General features: G+C 36.3%; 1 protein-coding gene across 5 annotated transcripts in view; it reads right to left on the reverse strand.

Annotated features, from left to right (window-relative positions):
• Positions 1–609: 609 nt before the first annotated feature.
• The window catches only part of NAA16 (N-alpha-acetyltransferase 16, NatA auxiliary subunit), a 67,415-nt gene continuing 50,173 nt past the window's right edge, over positions 610–17,851 (reverse strand). For 2 of the 5 annotated variants that reach the window (XM_081214802.1, XM_081214801.1), the window contains 8 exons: positions 15,084–15,212; positions 8,947–9,160; positions 7,919–8,112; positions 6,537–6,645; positions 6,014–6,112; positions 5,528–5,671; positions 3,303–3,400; positions 610–2,236 (listed from right to left, as the gene is read on the reverse strand). In XM_081214802.1, the coding sequence (XP_081070928.1) occupies positions 2,039–2,236; positions 3,303–3,400; positions 5,528–5,671; positions 6,014–6,112; positions 6,537–6,645; positions 7,919–8,112; positions 8,947–9,160; positions 15,084–15,212 (1,185 nt within the window). In that variant the 3' untranslated portion in view covers positions 610–2,038. Of the gene's footprint in view, positions 2,237–3,302; positions 3,401–5,527; positions 5,672–6,013; positions 6,113–6,536; positions 6,646–7,918; positions 8,113–8,946; positions 9,161–14,365; positions 14,507–15,083; positions 15,213–17,851 lie in introns of those variants that run through there. The other 3 variants (XR_014013603.1, XR_014013604.1, XR_014013605.1) reach the window with 3 other exon arrangements.

Raw genomic sequence — 17,851 nt, forward strand, 5'->3', positions numbered from 1 at the left:
GTCTTCCTCTAAAACCTGTGTTCTTTCCTCAATGCCCTGGTCTCAGATCATGTGCTGGGAAGAGATTTGTGAAGAACTAGGAAGATGTTCCTAAATAAAACAATGAATGGTCTCCCTGATCCTCCTACTTCCCTCCAGCATAGACACCCCACGGTCTGCAAATCCCTCACCTCCTATCTTATCAGCTCCCAGGACAGAGGGTCTCAACATCATTAGTTCCTTAAAGGGAGCTTTAAAAAAATGTCTAAGGACGGGCTTCCCTGGTGGCACAGTGGTTGAGAATCTGCCTGCCAATGCAGGGGACACGGGTTCGAGCCCTGGTCTGGGAAGATCCCACATGCCGCGGAGCAACTGGGCCCGTGAGCCACAACTACCGATCCTGCGCATCTGGAGCTTGTGCTCCGCAACAAGAGAGGCCGCGACAGTGAGAGGCCCGCGCACCACGATGAAGAGTGGCCCCCGCTTGCCGCAACTAGAGAAAGCCCTCGCATAGAAACGAAGACCCAACACAGCCAAAAATAAATAAATAAATAAATAATTTTAAAAATAAAGGAATTCCTTTAAAAAATATTTTGATAGTGTGAAACAATAACACAAACACAAATAAGCAACTGTGTACAAAATAATTTATTATAGCATTACATAGGTTGGCATTATTTTACAGTAAGGTTTTTTCTCTCAACAATTATGAATCTAAATATTAGCTTAGAGTGAAGGAAAACCATTTTAATTAGAATTGTTTCTCTAAATAAAATCTCCCCTTTTGAATTTATATTTGCCTTTAAAAGGAAGTATTAATGTTACAGACATTTATACAGTTCTGAAAGAAACATATTCAATGATTCCATCACTGTTTTCTGTACAAGATAGAACAAAAGCTAGCACCCCCCAAAAAATATTGCTCAACAATACTATGTTTTAATAGCTAAACTAGCTGATAGTTTAAATTCTCATTTTGCTGATATAAAAATGTATTTAATAGTCAATGCATGGCTATAAGAGCAAGAATATCTCATCGTAATTTGTATTCTACCCTATTATGCTCCCTTGAAGCACTCATATACAAACTACTTGGTAACGCAAAGCAATGTAGCCAAGAAAGCATAACTCTTGCCTGTGGGTCTTTAAGACTGATCTAGATACGCAACAAATTTACCAGTGAACTTCCATGATTAAGAGGCAAACAGATCCCCGTATTCTGAATCATCAATATAAAACTGGAGTACCCCTGTTCAACAGAAAATAGCATTTTCACGGCTATTAAAAAGGAAAACGGTAAATCACACAAAAAGTAAGGTGGACAAAAGGTCAAACTGAAGTAAATTTTAAATAAATATCTGTCAAAAGGAGTTCCATATCACTTCTGACATATAGTTAACACTTTAATATTGATGTGCTTTACTAAAAAGCAAACAAACAATAACAAAACAAACCAATAAGGGATCAAAACGTAAGATTCTGAAGCGAAACCCAGATCTAAAGAAAATAACACAGCAGAGCTGTATGCAACTTAGGTTAATTAAGAAATTATAGTTATGATACGCAGTGACCGCACCAATCACAATGCTGATAATTCAGAAGTTTACGAAAGCTGCACAAGTATATAACAGGTAATCTTAAGAGCTTTTTACGTAAATTGGCATAGTCGGATAAAGAATAAAATAAGCTTACAGCACACTCCATTTAAAAATTCTGTCCAGTACACTTGACCTTTGAACAAAAGCAAGAGTTAGGTGCACTGACCCTCCCTCCAAGCAGTCAAAAATCCACATTTAACGTACAGGTGGCCCTCTGTATAAGCAGTCCTTCCCTATCTGAGGTTCTGCATCCCTGGATTCAACCAAATGAAGATCGCATAGTACTGTAGTATCTCCTATTGAAAAAATCCACATATAAGTGGACCCTCGAAATTCAAACCCATGTTGTTCAAGGGTCAACTGTACTTCATTTCATATCTATATTAACGTACAAGCTGGAAAAGAAACCCTGATCTGAATTCAACTTTGAGTTTTACAAGAAGTCAACTTTCTATGGGATTTCAAATTTCACTTGCCAAGACATCACAGTTAGCTGTGTGGTTTAGAGCTGCGCTATGACCGCCGACTTCGCTCCCAGCAGGCAGGAAAGCAGAAGTAAAAGGAAGCAGGTTATGACAGGCCATCCTGTATTCTTCATACTGAGAATTACAGCTCCCAAAGCTGCCATCAAGCAGTGCCTCAGAAACCTTTATTAAAGTCTATTTAAACAAGGGAAAAATAAAAATTATTTTTTTAAAAAACTCTGGTTAATAACTATTTTAATCAAAAGATGCAATTTGTTAATTAAGCAAGAGAAAACCAACAATGCCACACTCTAAAATAACTTCTTGCTATCTGAAATAAGTAATCACTACAAAAAAAAGAACATTTAAAAAATCAATTCTACAAAACCTTAAAAAAGCAATAGGGAACTTGCCTGCTGGTGCAGTGGTTAAGAATCCACCTGCCAATGCAGGGGACACAGGTTTGATCCCTGGTCCGGGAAGATCCCACATGCTGCAGAGCAACTAAGCCCATGCGCCACAACTACTGAGCCCGCGCACCACAACTACTGAAGCCTGCGTGCTCTAGGGCCCGTGCTCCGCAACAAGAGAAGCCACTGCATTGAGAAGCCTGCACACCACAATGAAGAGCAGCCTGCGCCCAGCAATGAAGACCCAACAGCCAAAAAAAAGGCGATAGAATTCTAATACTTAAAAAAAGCGAGTCTCTGAAACTGTGACCACTGAAGTGTCCTTTATTAATAACAATAGTTCCCATTTACTGAGTGCTTACTATATGCCAAGCACTTCACAGTTTACTATTTCAGTTAACACCAACTCTGAGATAGACAGTATTTTCATCCTCACTTTATAAATGAGGAAAAGGAAGCTAAGAAAGGTATCTTGCCTAACATGACACAGCTCATAATTGGTAGAAGAGGTGAGATCCAAATCCATACATAACTCTGAAGGGCCAATCAAGAATTATGTTGTAGGGCTTCCCTGGTGGCGCAGTGGTTGAGAGTCCGCCTGCCGATGCAGGGGACGCGGGTTCGTGCCCCGGTCTGGGAGGATCCCACATGCCGCGGAGCGGCTGGGCCCGTGAGCCATGGCCACTGGGCCTGTGCGTCTGGAGCCTGTGCTCCGCGGCGGGGGAGGCCACGGCAGTGAGAGGCCCGCGTACCGCAAAAAAAAAAAAAAAAAGAATTATGTTGTAAAGATATGTTTTGTTAGATCACTCTGTATCCACAATCTCTGGGAATCAGTGTGTGAAAACTCTTACCTTTACATTTTTATCTTTTATGGTTTCATCCAGTCTAGTGGCAATAGCAATTGCTTTCTCTTGCCTTGACTTGTCCAGAAAATACATCATTTTAGCACCTGAAATACCAAGACATTACAAAATGAGTGCATTCCTATGTCTTACATTTGATTTGATTTATACTCATCAGTGACTTAAAACATGGTTCCAGAGACTTCCCTGGTGGCACAGTGGTTAAGAATCCACCTGCCAATGCAGGGGAGACGGGTTCGATCTCTGGTCCAGGAAGATCCCACATGCTGCGGAGCAACTAAGCCCGTGTGTCACAACTAAGCCCGTGCGTCACAACTACCAAGCCTGCGCTCTAGAGCCCACGAGCCACAACTATTGAGCCCACGTGCCACAACTACTGAAGACCACACACCTAGAGCCCGTGCTTCACAACAAGAAGCCACTGCAATGAGAAGCCTGTGTACTGCAACGAAGAGTAGCCCCTGCTCGCCGCAACTAGAGAAAGCCCACGCGCAGCAGCGAAGACCCAACACAAAATAAATAAATAAATAAATTTATTTATTAAAAAAAAAAAAGAGAGCAGTGTGACAGACGGACAACAGGAAAATATTTGCATATTCACGAAGAAAATAATTTTTAAAGCTGTTTTAAAGTAAAATCCAGTTTATATTCCCCCTATAAATTACATGGTCCATGTTCTATGCTCATTTTTCTATCGGGCTTTTATTAATTTATATTTCTATTGTTAATTTATAAGAGTAGTATGGATATTATTAGCTTTTAATTAGTTACAAATCTAATGTATTTTTCCCACTTGGCCTTCTGACTTTATGGCTTTTTTTTTTTAATGTGGCAAAAACTATCTTTTCCTTAGAATTTCATGATGTTTAGAAAGGCATTTCCCATTATTATAATAAAGAAATGTTTCCCTCCATTATTCTGTGTTCTTGAAGAGAAATTCTTATTTGCCCTTACTACTAAGAAGTGCTGTAATTTTTCACAGGAATTAACTTTTTTTCCATAGATATCACAACCAAGCAGTATCCCTTTACAACAAGAAAGGTCAGGTTAAAATATTTAAAGTAGGAGCATAGTTAATTATATTATGTACTCCATTCATTTTGTCCCCAACTGCTTTTCCACAATCTTTTTCCAGTTATCATTTTGCCATCTTGTCATGTTATGAATTTGTATATGCTGCCTGAAATCCTTCCTGTAACAAGACAGGATACAGTAAATCCTCAAAACACAAAATACGGGGACATCCCTGGCAGTCCAGTGGTTAAGACTCCACGCTTCCACTGCAGGGGGCGCGGGGAACTAAGATCCCACATGCATGCCATGAGGTGCAGCCAAAAAGTGAAAAAGAAAAGAAACAAACCCACAAACACAAAATACATACAGTAATAAAAAATACAAGAAAAAATAAGTGTTGCATAACCCCAACATCCAAAGTCAACCATTAAAGCTTTGATGCTTCTTTTCAGCTTTTATGCCATGTGTATTTTTACACAGCTGAGATTATATGTTAATTCTGCATATATATTACAAAAGTACCCCTGTTATTACAAATCTTTTGAATAAATATTACTTTATATGACTACCTGTCATTTTATATGAACCTACTACCGCTTTCCCTATTACTGGACATCATTAAATTTGTTTCCATTCTTTTCCCCATCCTTACACACAGCATTCCAGTTAATATCTTTGCCCTTAAAGCTCTTTCTTTGCTTTGGGTTAATTCTTTAAAATTATTTACACAAATATGTGTGACTACAGCAAAAGACACAGTTGTAATGAAGCTCTTGGTAAGAATGACAAATTGTTTCCCTACATGGCTAGGGCGATTCACACCTGCAGCAGTAAAATACAAGAGTGCTTATATACCACATCTTTCCCATACTTTAGTCTCCTTTTTCCATATAAAAATAATCTTTCCTTTTATGTGGTAGGTTAGGTTGTTTGTTTGAGATTTTTCTTGTTTTTTTTTTGAGGAAGGCCTGTATCACTATGAACTTCCCTCTAAGAACTAAGCTTTTGCTGCATCTCACAGATTTTGTATGGTTGTGTTTAAAAATAATCTTTCCTAATTTGAAAGATCAAGATGGTATTGTGTTCATTTCTTTTTCTCTGATAGCTAGTGAGGTTGATAATCTTTCCAAACTTTTCTTTTTTCATCACATTCTAACTTTTTTCCATAAACATTTTAACCCTGGGAACTAAATACCAACCTGAAAGTAGATGCTGAAGAGAGGTAGCATTATGTTTGAGAAAATCCTCATTAAAACTTTCCAAATCCTTGTTAACAAATATTTTCTGCATTTCTTGAGACAGAACTTTGCTCACAACGTCTGGAAGATTACTATGATTAGACACTATAAAAAGAGAACATGTGAAGTTTATAAAATTTTTGGTCTGTACTTTGAAACAAAATCAATTGAAATACATTTATATTTATTATGAAACTTGATATATTTTACATAATAAAAATAGTATTATTCTTTTGGAATATAAATACATTCTAGCTTAAAATGCACTAATTTCTAACATATCTTTGCTAGCATGTTCATTTTATAGATAAATCTCCATTTAAATACTATAAACATTATACTTTTTTTGCTTTACATTGTTACAAATCTCTTTAATGTCCAGCTTAATGGAAGACAGCTGAACTGTCATATTTACTTTTATATAAATATTACCTTTTTTATACTTACCAGATTTAGAAAATTTAATTAAACATTCATGTAACCATGGGTTATTCCTGTTGATGGCAAAAGCTCGTTTGACAGACTGCAGCATTAACAGAAACTTTCCTATGTCAGAAAAAATTATAAAAGTAACAGCATCAATATTTATGTATGTTTTTTCTTCACTTTATTTTAGCCTCACTTAAAATCCAGTAACAAAGTGTTACCTGTCCTATAACATTCAAAAGCAAAATTCAAAGCTGCCTTTGGTTATCAAAGATAATATTATTTTCTAAAGAAATGCTTGAAAAATCATGAAGAATTGATTCAGGTAAACAACTTGTATGACTATTCAAATTATTCATTTGATCATAATATTCTAATTTATTACTCAGTAAAGTTTTGAGTAGCAAAGGAAAAAGGAATTAAGAGCCTTTGTGGAAGGTTGAAATGAAACTCTAAGAAACAAAAATAGATCTAATTCACAAAGATTCTACTGAATATGGCCACCAATAAAATCAAGGATTAAAATCTGGATTCAAACTATTACCTTTTCTAAAATATATTTCAAATGCTAATAGATGAGTGTCAATGTTATCAGCAACAAGGTTCTTAAGAGGTATAAGAAACTTGATAGCTTCTTCTAATGGATTTTCTATCTATTTTGAAACAGAAAGAAAAATTATTGTATTTAAAAAGCAGTTACACAAGTCAAATTTCCCCCCAAATTTTATATTAATACATAGCTGAAGTAATTTAGACAGTTCTCTTCATATAACCAAGTAAGAAAGAAAAAATTTTAAAACTATAAACAGTCAATACTTTTCAAAAATGGAAATAGCTCTTTTGCTTTTCTGATTATAAAATCAAGATAATTTTATAAAAATCAAAAAAAATACAGGAAATTATTCCACAAACTTGATGAAATGGTACTACAAGTATCATTATACTACAAGTACCATTATGCTACCAAGCCCCTTAAACTACAAACTTTTAAAGGAGACAAATATAATTGCAATACAGTTGAAAAAAAGGACAAGTTTAAAATACTTATACTAGATTCATAGTGAATAAACCAGAAAGCTATTTCCCTAAATATTTAGCTATTCCCCTAAATAGGAAATATTTCCCTAAATCTGGTTCCTAAGTAACTATTAACACTTTGAGAAAATCCCGGAGATAAGATGCTATTCTCTTTGTAGCTAAAACATTATCTAGCAAGGTATATGAAATGCTTCCATATTTAACTGTATTGCTGCTCTAACAAATTACCAAAAATTTACTGTATTAACACAATTTATTATCCTGTAGTTCTGTAGGTTAACATGGGTCTCACTGGGCTTAAAATCAAAAGTGTCAACAGGACTGCATTTCCTTTTGGAGGCTTTAAGGGAGAATATGTTTCAGTGCCTTTTTCCAGCTTCTCAAGGATGTCCACACCCTCTGGCTTGTGGCTCCCATCCCACCCTCTTCAAAGCAACAACAGAGGATTGAGTCCTTTTCCCACCACTCAGCTCTCCTCTCCTGCTTCCCTCCCCCATGCTTAAGGCCCCTGGTGATTAATTACATTGGGCTTACCTGGATAATCCAGGCTACTCTCCCTATTTAAAGGCCAGCTAAGTACAACCTTAAATGCCATCTGCCACCTTAATTCCCTTTGCCATGAAATGTAACATGTTCACAGTTTCCAGGGATTAGAACACAGACACCTTTGGAGGGCCATTATTCTGCCTACCACAACTACAATTCTATCTATAATTTGCATTAGCCAAAATTTGCATATTATCACTCAAAAACAATCGACTATCATAATGATCTTGGCTAATACTACAAATAGCTTCTGATTTACAGATTTAAATAAATTATGTTTACGGTCAGAACAGAACGAAATAACATAAATTTTACCAAGTAAAGACAGTAAGTTCATCTCACCCTTTCTAATTTTTCAGGTATAAGTTCTTCTTTGAGACCACTGGTTTCTTCTTCTTCTTCATCCCGTTTTTTCTTTTGATTTTTTTGTTGACGTTCCCTTTCCACATGCTTTTTCTCTTCCTCTAATTTAGCCTTTTTTTGAGCTCTTCTCTGCTTGCTAAGCATTTTCTTCAATTCTTTGGCTGACAGGTTTTCTATAAATATCCAAATAAATGAAAATTCTGAGTCAATGTTTCCAATTTCCTCATATTCTTATTCAATATACACTATTAGTATAGTTTTTTGGGGAGCAACTATATAGAAGTTTTTAGAAAGTGTACTCCTAATGACTAGCTCAAACCTGGCACACAAAATGCAATAGCAAATGCTGCGTCAACTAAAATTAACCAATTCTAGCCTGGTTCTGCTTCCTACACAATACATGGGTTTAAGCAAATCATCTTCTCTCAGTCTCAAGTCCCAAACTGTATAAAGTGGAGCTGATGACTATCCTCTTGGAATATGAATATATCAAGGATAAGTGCAATGCACATAAACACCCGTGATCTGATCAGAAATTTGCCTCCATGCTATATCTCAAATATCCTTAGATATTAACATTTTAGTGAATAAAAGGCTCTATACAGATATTCTCACTGGCATTATTATTTTCAATCAAGTAGGTATTCAAAGTTGTACAAATATATTTTTTCCCCTAAAAAGCTCAAATCTATCTTCAATTCCTATTTAAGAAAAAAAAAAAAAAAAACCCAGCCCATAAACATTTCTATGTTTCCCGAATGGGCCCTACCAACGATAAAAATTAGAATGACTGCAGGTCATTCCATTAGGGTAATTTAGAAGCATCAGCTACAGGACATCATCCTGTCAACTTTTTCTAAGTCTTCCCCCCACTTTTTTTGGTATATCAGTTATCTAATGTTGTCTTCACATCCATCTGATAATATACTTTTTCATCGTTATGTTAATGATGTTCTGAAATTTTGTGTTCTTTTCAAATCTCTTTAAGCAAGTCCCTTTTCAGTTACCTGAATTTATTTCTTGTTGTTGGCTTTCATTGGTCAAGGGATTATCATACAATTTCAAATATATTTCAATAGCTGATCTAGCGGCCTTGAAATAGAAGGCATGTCTCCTGAGTATATCTTCTAACCTCAAAAGGTCAACGTAGGCACGAAGGGTCATCTTTCTCATGCAATAAGTATGGAAGTCAAATTGATCGTCGGTTATCTCAAAAAAATGCTTCAAAACAAAACCACAAAATTATCCCTTACGTTTATGTCAATAATGTCTACTTTTGAAAAGAAAATCATAAAAAGCCCGAAAGATAATGTAAGAAGTCACAATTTCACTTAGTTGCCCTCTCCAGTGTTTAACATATGAAGGACCTCAAGGTGTTCTTTGCATTAAACTTAAGTTTCTCTTCCTATGATCCATGCCCATTCTCTATACATCATGTTTTATTATGATACTCAATTTCTGTCAAATAAGTCAGATGAAGGGAATTCCCTGTTGGTCCAGTGGTTAGAACTCAGTGCTTTCACTGCCAGGCCCTAATGCAACCCTGGTCAGGGAACTAAAGTCAGATGATCAGGTTGTTTTTTAAACCTGGAAATTATAACATACTGATATTTTAGTTTTAATGAAATACTTCTCCTCAGTATTCTCCCCAAAATCAGCAACGCAGAGTTAAACAGAGGTGAACGGAGACTAAATATATGTAGGTTCACACTGAATGTCTACAAGTTAGATGGTTCTACTCAACCAAGAGCTCTTCAAGGACAAGCCTATCATATCCATCCCCACTACCTGGCACAGGGCCTAGCACAGCAGACATTCAATAAGCACAACATTTGCCAACTCAGGAGAGAAGCTGCTTATCAGTCATGTGACCTGTTAATTTCCTAGAGCCTCAATTATTTAACCTAAGTTAGGAATAAAGAAATATCAATATATACAGCTAATTTCATAAGGTTGCTAAGGGATCAAATAATTATTTTAAAGTTCATTCTGAACAGTAAACTACTTTACAAATGCAGAGCATTATGGTTTTCTCTCACTCATTAAACTCCCATTTATCTACTTACATTCCATTTTAGCAAAAGTTCTTAATCTGGAGTCTACGTATAAACAAGCATAATAACATTTTCCTAAGGAGAGCTTGAGGCTTTCATCCAGTTCTCAAAGGGTCCATGGCCCAAAAAGGGTTAAGAACTAATCCCCTACATGGAAAAAAGACAACTAACCCTCTGACAAAACAATTTATACTTTTATTTTCTTCCCTACATGCATCTCTACCTCCATCTTCTTTCTTTTCCCCTATTTTAGCTTTGCCAAAATTATATAGGAAAATGAATGATTCATTACACAAACACAGATCAAACACTGCTACTACTTCATTTTCCCTCTGTCCTGGAGGCCTAGTAACTCACTGTGCAGAGAACACATTAGTAATTTTCCATATCATTTGATAATTTTAGTTATCTTGGTAATTAGAAATACACTATACACAGAATTACAGTAAGTACCTGAGACTTTAAGGGAAGACTACTAAGATAAAAAGAATAAAAGTATACATTGTGAAGGAAAGAAATGGGGAAGAAAAAAATGAACATTTTAAATTAGTTTATATTTCCTAGTTCAAGAATCATGCTTTAATGTTATATTTGAAAGTTGCATTCCTCCCATTAATAAGACAAATAATAACAAACTTTTTTTAAATCAAGGAATTACATAGTTGTTCACGGCTAATATAAATCAAGTTATATCTAGCACTATAATATCTTAAAATTCAATACAACTGACTGAGGAAAAATGGCAGTGCCCAAAATCATGGCACACATAATGAGATGAAAACATCTGAGAGATTACAGGACTTTTTTTAAGGGTGAGAAACATTTATGTGTAAAAAGGCAGACACAAGTTTCAAGAGATATTCCTATAGCATTAGTAGACATAGATTTAAGTCAAGTCTTAGAGGGAGCCATATGGAACCACAAACATTTAAGCCGCCTCTTTATCAGTAACAGCCCATAGGCTGCCTCTCTCCAGTTAATGTCTTCCATAAATAGGGTAACCAACTTATCCCAGTTTGTCTGAGGCTTTCTCAGTTTTTCCACTGAAAGCCCTGTGTCTCAGGAACCTGCTCAGGAATGGCATATTCCTACTTAAAAACAATTAAATAATCTTAGGTTGATTTTTTTAAACTTTTAATTTTGGAATAACTATAGGTAAAGGAAATTGCAAAGACAGTATAGAGATGTCCCATATACTCTTCCCTCAGTTTCCCCACAAGGTTACAGCCTATAGTAACTATCAAAACAAAAACCTGACATTGGCTTAATGTGTGTGTATAGTTCCATGTGATTTTATCATGTGTAGATTTGTGTAACCACCACCACAATCAAGATAAAGAACTATTCCATTACCACAAAGATCTCCCCAGAACTACCTTGGGGTGATGTTTAAGTCTCCAAATTTATAAAACATAAAAATATACTCGATAACACAAACAGGCAGATAGGTAAAGTTACCTTCCCTGCTCTTCAGCCAAACATGAACATGATATGGTCACCTAGGTCACTGCAGAAATTAGGCACCCTAATTTTAACATACAGCCTATGCCCTTAACTCACTTTGCCCCTCATCATGAACACTAGTTCTCTCTTTTGTGGGTGAGGGAAAATGCGGGAGGAATGCTGGCAGGAATTGCTTAAGTTGTCAAAATTAGGCTTGTATCAAAGTAAGACAAGTCATCAAAAAATTAAGAAATGCTATTCACAGCTTAAAAGTATGGTTTTCTTTAGGAATTTCCTATTAGGCCTTCTCTTCTGACCCAGATTCTCCCACCCAGTACTTCTCAGAGTTGCTGCAGGAGACTAATAGGAGCTCATACATAGAAAGGCTACAAAAATCTCTGGACTTAAGAAATAATAATAACTAGACCAACTAGGAAAATAAGCAACTCTGTTTTCTTTATAGAAAATCGATTGTTATAAAAGCATGTGTCAGGACTTCCCTGGTGGCACAGTGGTTAGGAATCCGCCGGCCAATGCAAGGAACATGACTGACTTCGATCCCTGGTCTGGGAAGATCCCACATGCCACGGAGCAACTAAGCCTGTGAGCCACAACTACTGAGCCTGTGCTCTAGAGCCTGCAAGCCACAGCTACTGAGCCCATGCACCACAACTACTGAAGCCTGCGCGCCTAAAGCCTGTGCTCTGCCACAAGAGAAAACACCGCAATGAGAAGCCCACGCATGGCAACCAAGAGTAGCCCCCATTTGCCACAATTAGAGAAGGCCCGCACGGAGCAACGAAGACCCAATGCAGCCAAAAATAAATTAATTAAAATAAATAAATTTTTAAAAATAAATAAAAGCACATGTCAATTTGATAAAAATTAAGATGTACTAGAAGATAAATTTATGAATTTCCTATGGTTTTGATCTATCAGAAATCTTAGATCTTATCAAAAAGTTTTAGAAATATACATTGTTCCTGTTTCAGATATAAATCAATACACTAAAATAATGAGAAACTAATCACCTGAAAAAAAAGGAAAAGAAAGCTCAATTCTTGAAAGATAAAATAGTTAAAAATATTATTCTGAACACAAGTTTACAGCCAATACTTTGAAGGTGGTCATTTTGTCTTATCTTGTTAATAAAACAAGTTCTAAACATTGGATTAGGTTGGACTACATAATCTTTATATATAATCCTAAAATCCTATAAGGGGGGCAAGATTAAGGCAGAAAAAGTGCTACAGTGGGCCATTCTAGAAATCTAATGTTTCAAATCCAATTAGTAAGAGCATACAGCAGTATGACCTAAGCTGAAACTGCCTTCAATGAAAGAACTCCTGAATGAATTCTTGAAGGGAGAAGGACTTAGCCCTTCTTGGAACTTATTTCTCTATTCAATGACCTTCTATTTAGACGGTCAACTGCAAAATTTTATATCTGAAAGGTGCTCATTTCTTTACTAAAATATTTAAAACCTAGGCACAAAACTCAAACAGATACCTATTATATCTTTGATCTCTGTAATTACTCGTAAATCCTTACAATTGTATCATCAAGAATTTTCTTTTAGATATTAATTTCATTCGAAATTAATTTCAGAAGCATTAATCAGCAAACATTTAATCACCTTATTTGTACTATACACTAATATTTTTACACATAACCACTAGAAGAGCTAAGTCTTATAATATTTACTTTTTAGTAGAAATTATTCACTATTAAGACTAGCTTACAAGTGGAATATGAAGGACCTTTTCTTACTTATCTGCTTCTGGTTATATTTTCAAGCACCAACAGCAAACCCTAAAGACACTTTGTAAAGTTTCTAGCAATAACAGTTATATAACATGACCAGAGGGTGACGATTTCTACCACGTTTTAATCTCTGATAACCAATGATTTCCTCTAATTTTTTTTCCTTCAAAAATGCTTTCTACCAGTCAAAACATATTTCCTGAACTGGAAGTACAGCTGACCCTTGAACACTACCACGTGGCCCCACCAATATGTGAATTTTTTTCAACAGTAAATACTACAGTACTACACAATCCACGGTTGGCTGCATCCATGGATACAGAACCACGGATATGTAGGCACCGCACATACAAAGAGCCAACGAGAAGGCACAGAGGGATTCTCAACCTCACACAGCGCTGGCACCCCAACGGCCACTCTGGTCAAGGGTTCAACTGCAGTAGTTCAAAATCACTGAAAACTCAGGGGAAAGCAAAGTCTAAATGAAACTTAGTAATGGAATAGCTAGTAATCATAGTCTAACAATCTTCAAAAAATATTAAAAAGAATAAAGTAGTACAGTTACTAATGTTAGGAGGAATGGGACTAGAGCTGGAAAAGTTCATAATGATCCCCAGGTGTTCAAATTTGACTTTCACAGAAAATCTGATAAATTTCTAATTATGGTCTTGCTGGAATTACTGTTCCATACGTGCCGAGCAGGCTGTTCATTCAGGAAACAATCTACCACTCCCTGAGAACATCCTGGTTAATAAAAATGTCTTTCCTTAGTAACGAGCAGAATGCTTTTAGAGTGACCATCATCTAGGAGTATCGAAACAAGCTAGTGATCTAGGTTTTGTCACAGAAATAAGAGCCTGATTTAAACTTAGAATGCTTGGATACTGCCTGAATATATCATCCAAAGGCTTTGTATTTTCCAAGAAGATGAGAAGGATTTTCCCCAGCAATCCAGCCATCAAGCCCAGGCTTAAAAAGGAAAAAAACAAAACAAAACAAAGCAAAGCAAAAACTAAGCTATTTCTAAAAGGGCTCAGGTAGAATCCTAGTGCCAGTTCCCAACCAAAGCCACCCCCTAAGATTTAGCCTTCCTTTTGGGCAACCTCAGAAGTTTCATGTGGGAAAAAGGCCAAAGTGACTGCCAGAGTGCAGACATCAGGCTCACCTGACTACGACGCCTGTGGCTCTATACTGCGTCAGCTTGGGACAGTGCTGCCGAGTGACCCCCAGCTGAGGGCTGCTGAGGGCTGCCTCAGGGGTGCATTTGTGGCTCTTTTCCTCCTGTGGTCCATTTGGAAGGAGAGTGCTTCAGAGATGACAAAGAACAGGAAAACAAAAATTCACACACAAGGAAAAGAAAAGTCCCCTTACTAAAGGCACATCACACACATAATCCTAGCAAGTAATAAAATAAGCTTGCAAACCAGCCACACATTGTGTACAAAGTGCTGAATGTGAGAACAAATATCCTGGGAAGACAAACTGGAGAGAGGCTGACTATAGAGCAGATCCTGACATAAAGAGGAGAGAGGTGGCCATCAGCTTGTGCATCTTTCTAGGCTAGAGATGAAAATCAATAATGGCCCGATTAGGGAATAGAAATTTTGAGTATATGTTAATAATAGCAACAATAACTTACTAATCTTTTCCTTCTTCCTTCAGGCAAAAGTATGCAGACATGTCGAAATATAACCATTTGAGGATCAAAAGAAAGCAATCATTTATTCACAACTTCTGAATGTTTGAAAGGCTAAAGATCAAGAATTTTTTCACAATGAAGTTTCCAAAGTAGTTATAAGAGGTAGATGATCCCATGTAGAAATCTACCTGCTTTTTTTGTCACCTTACAGGAGAAAAATAAAGCCAAAACTCTATTAACTTACCCTTTCTACTTCATGGCATTTTTTCAAAGCATCCCCATATCTTCCCAAACGCTGATATGCTGAAATGCATTCTGTTTGAAACCACATACATTGCATTTCATTTAGATTTTCCATGGCAGATGTTCCTTCCTGAAACGGAAGCAATCATAAATAAAGGAAGCAAACAAATAAAAGAGATCCTTAAAATCTCATTTTTCTCTTTTACAACTATGTCTACAAGGATTATTATGACAATAAATAGCATTAACAAATTATATAACAAATATATCAATGTGCTTCCAAAAGGCTCCTATCAACTTAAAATTACATGTCTTATTTTCCAGCTCTGTTGAGATATTCAACAACCTACATAGAAAAGACTGCAGATTACTGAAGCTAAGTTTTAAACACCAAAGCTTTTACTCAATCTATTTAAGACAGTAATCCTACGAAGCACTGCCTATCATTTGTCTATTAAGCAAAAGTTACTTACTTCATCTTTCCTTGCCAATTTAGGATCACTGTTATTTACAACATCATTTTCAAATCGCTTACTAGTAGTTCCAAGCCTGCTTTTCAGTTTCCCAAGTCTCCTCCCTCCACGTCAGGCTATCAGTTGTCACTTCCTTTGTACCCATGTGTCTGCTTCTAACAGCATGTCCTGTTCCATGCCAACTATTTGCAGTGGGCTGACAAAACCAAATAATGGAATTTATTAAGAATATTTGTTAACTCAGGCTCAGTGTGTATTCTAGAACAGTGTAAGACATAGAGTACCTAGTTTCAGCGCAGGGGCACTGGAGTTTTGTCACAATTTAGAACAGTTATTTAAAATATACTTTATGTGACCCCAGAAAAGACGGTAAAAATATGGGTACATTTATATAAGTTTAATATTCACTTTCTCTTTCACACCCATTGTGAGTTATGAGTTCAATTTTCAGAATTCAAGTATAAAAAACAGTATCTCTGGGTAAAGAAAATTATGGTGATATTTTATGTCATCTTTAGGGCTGCATATATATTCCATTTTTTGATGACTACATGTTTATAAGAAATCTACATTATTTTTCATTTCAAAACTTTACTAACTAGAACTTTCCAACTTGCATCAGCAACTCTACAAATATTCTAAACTGCGAAGAATCTGCAAGAAGGAAATATGAGCACTTCACTCACTGATTACCAAGCAGATATAAACTGAATATCAGAGTCATTAGCAATTCTCCTCCCCCAGTTCATTGCTATCCACCACACATTAGGGACATGCCTGGCCACGGGGTGAAGCAGTATGGATACACTAACAGGCCCTCCATACGGCACAGCAACTTGTCAAGAGTGGATGATCGGAGATGATTACGATGAGCAAGCGGAGCCCCAGACTCTGAGGACTACCCTCCTCGAACAGCCAACCTTTCCCCTTCATTCTTCTGGGCCTTTTCAGACATATCCTAGTCGGCTGTGATTTGCTGTGTGGGTGTTTTTTGTTTTTTTTAAACCACTGAATTTATTTAACTTAAGAAGTTTTATATACTCATTTCTAATTGTACTTTATTTCTAATCTAGCTTGGCCTTCCAGGTGGTACTTTTCTCTACAAGCATCACTGCTTTTACATCTACTCTTGGACTTCTTCTAATTTCTAATCTTCAAAATTATGACACAGTGGAAAGGGCATTGAAGAGTTTGAGCCCCAGTACTACTGACTATGTGACCAAAGATGATTTAGGTAACCTCTTCAGAGCCTTAATTACCTTGCTGTAAAATGTCATGTGACTTTACATGTGATTAGGTGCTATATGAACAGAAACAGTACCATTTTCCTAATTTTATTTTTCTCTAATACCCATCATCCTTTTTTTATTGATATAGCTGATGTACAATAATTTGTTATAGGTGTATAACAATAATTCACAATTTTTAAAGGTTATACTCCATTTACAGTTATTATAAAATATTGGCTACATTACCTGTGTTGTACAATATATTCTTGTAGCTTATTTATTCTATACACAATAGTTTGCACCTCTTAATCCCTTACCCCCATCTTGCCCCTGTCCCCTTCTTTCCTGGCCCACTGGTAACCACTAATTTGTTCTCTATATCTGAGAGTCTGTTTCCTTTTTGTTATATTCACTAGCTCTATTTTTTAGATTCCATATATAAGTGGTATCATACAGTATTTGTGTTTCTCTGTCTGACTTACTTCACTTAGCATAATACCCTCCAAGTCCATCCATGTTGTTGCAAATGGCAAAATTTCATTCTCTTTTATGGCTGAGTAGTATTCCATTGTATATACATATATACCGCATCTGCTTTGTCCATTCTTCTGTTGATGGACACTGGTTGCTTCCATATATTGGCAACTGTAAAGCTATGAACATTAGGATGCATATATCTTTTTGAATCAGTGTTTTCATTTGTTTCTGGATCTATACCCAGGAGTGGAACTGCTGGGTCATATGGTATTTCTATTTTTTCTGAGAAACCTCAATCCTGTTTTCCACACTGGCTGCACCAGTTTAGATTCTCACCAACAGTATTCCCTTTTCTCCACATCCTCACCAACATTTGTTATTTGTGGTCTTTTTGAGGGCAGCCATTATGACAGGTGTGAGGTGACACCTGACTGTGGTTTTAATTTGTGTTTCTCTGATGATTAACGACATTGAGCAACTCTTCATACACCTGCTGGCCATCTGTATGTCTTCTTTGGAAAATGTCTATTCAAGTCTTCTGCCCATTTTTTCATCACGTTGTTTATTTTTCTGACATTGAGTTGTAAGAG

Source organism: Mesoplodon bidens (assembly GCF_964165515.1).
Source record: "Mesoplodon bidens genome assembly, chromosome: 17".
Classification (NCBI taxonomy): Eukaryota; Metazoa; Chordata; class Mammalia; order Artiodactyla; family Ziphiidae; genus Mesoplodon; species Mesoplodon bidens.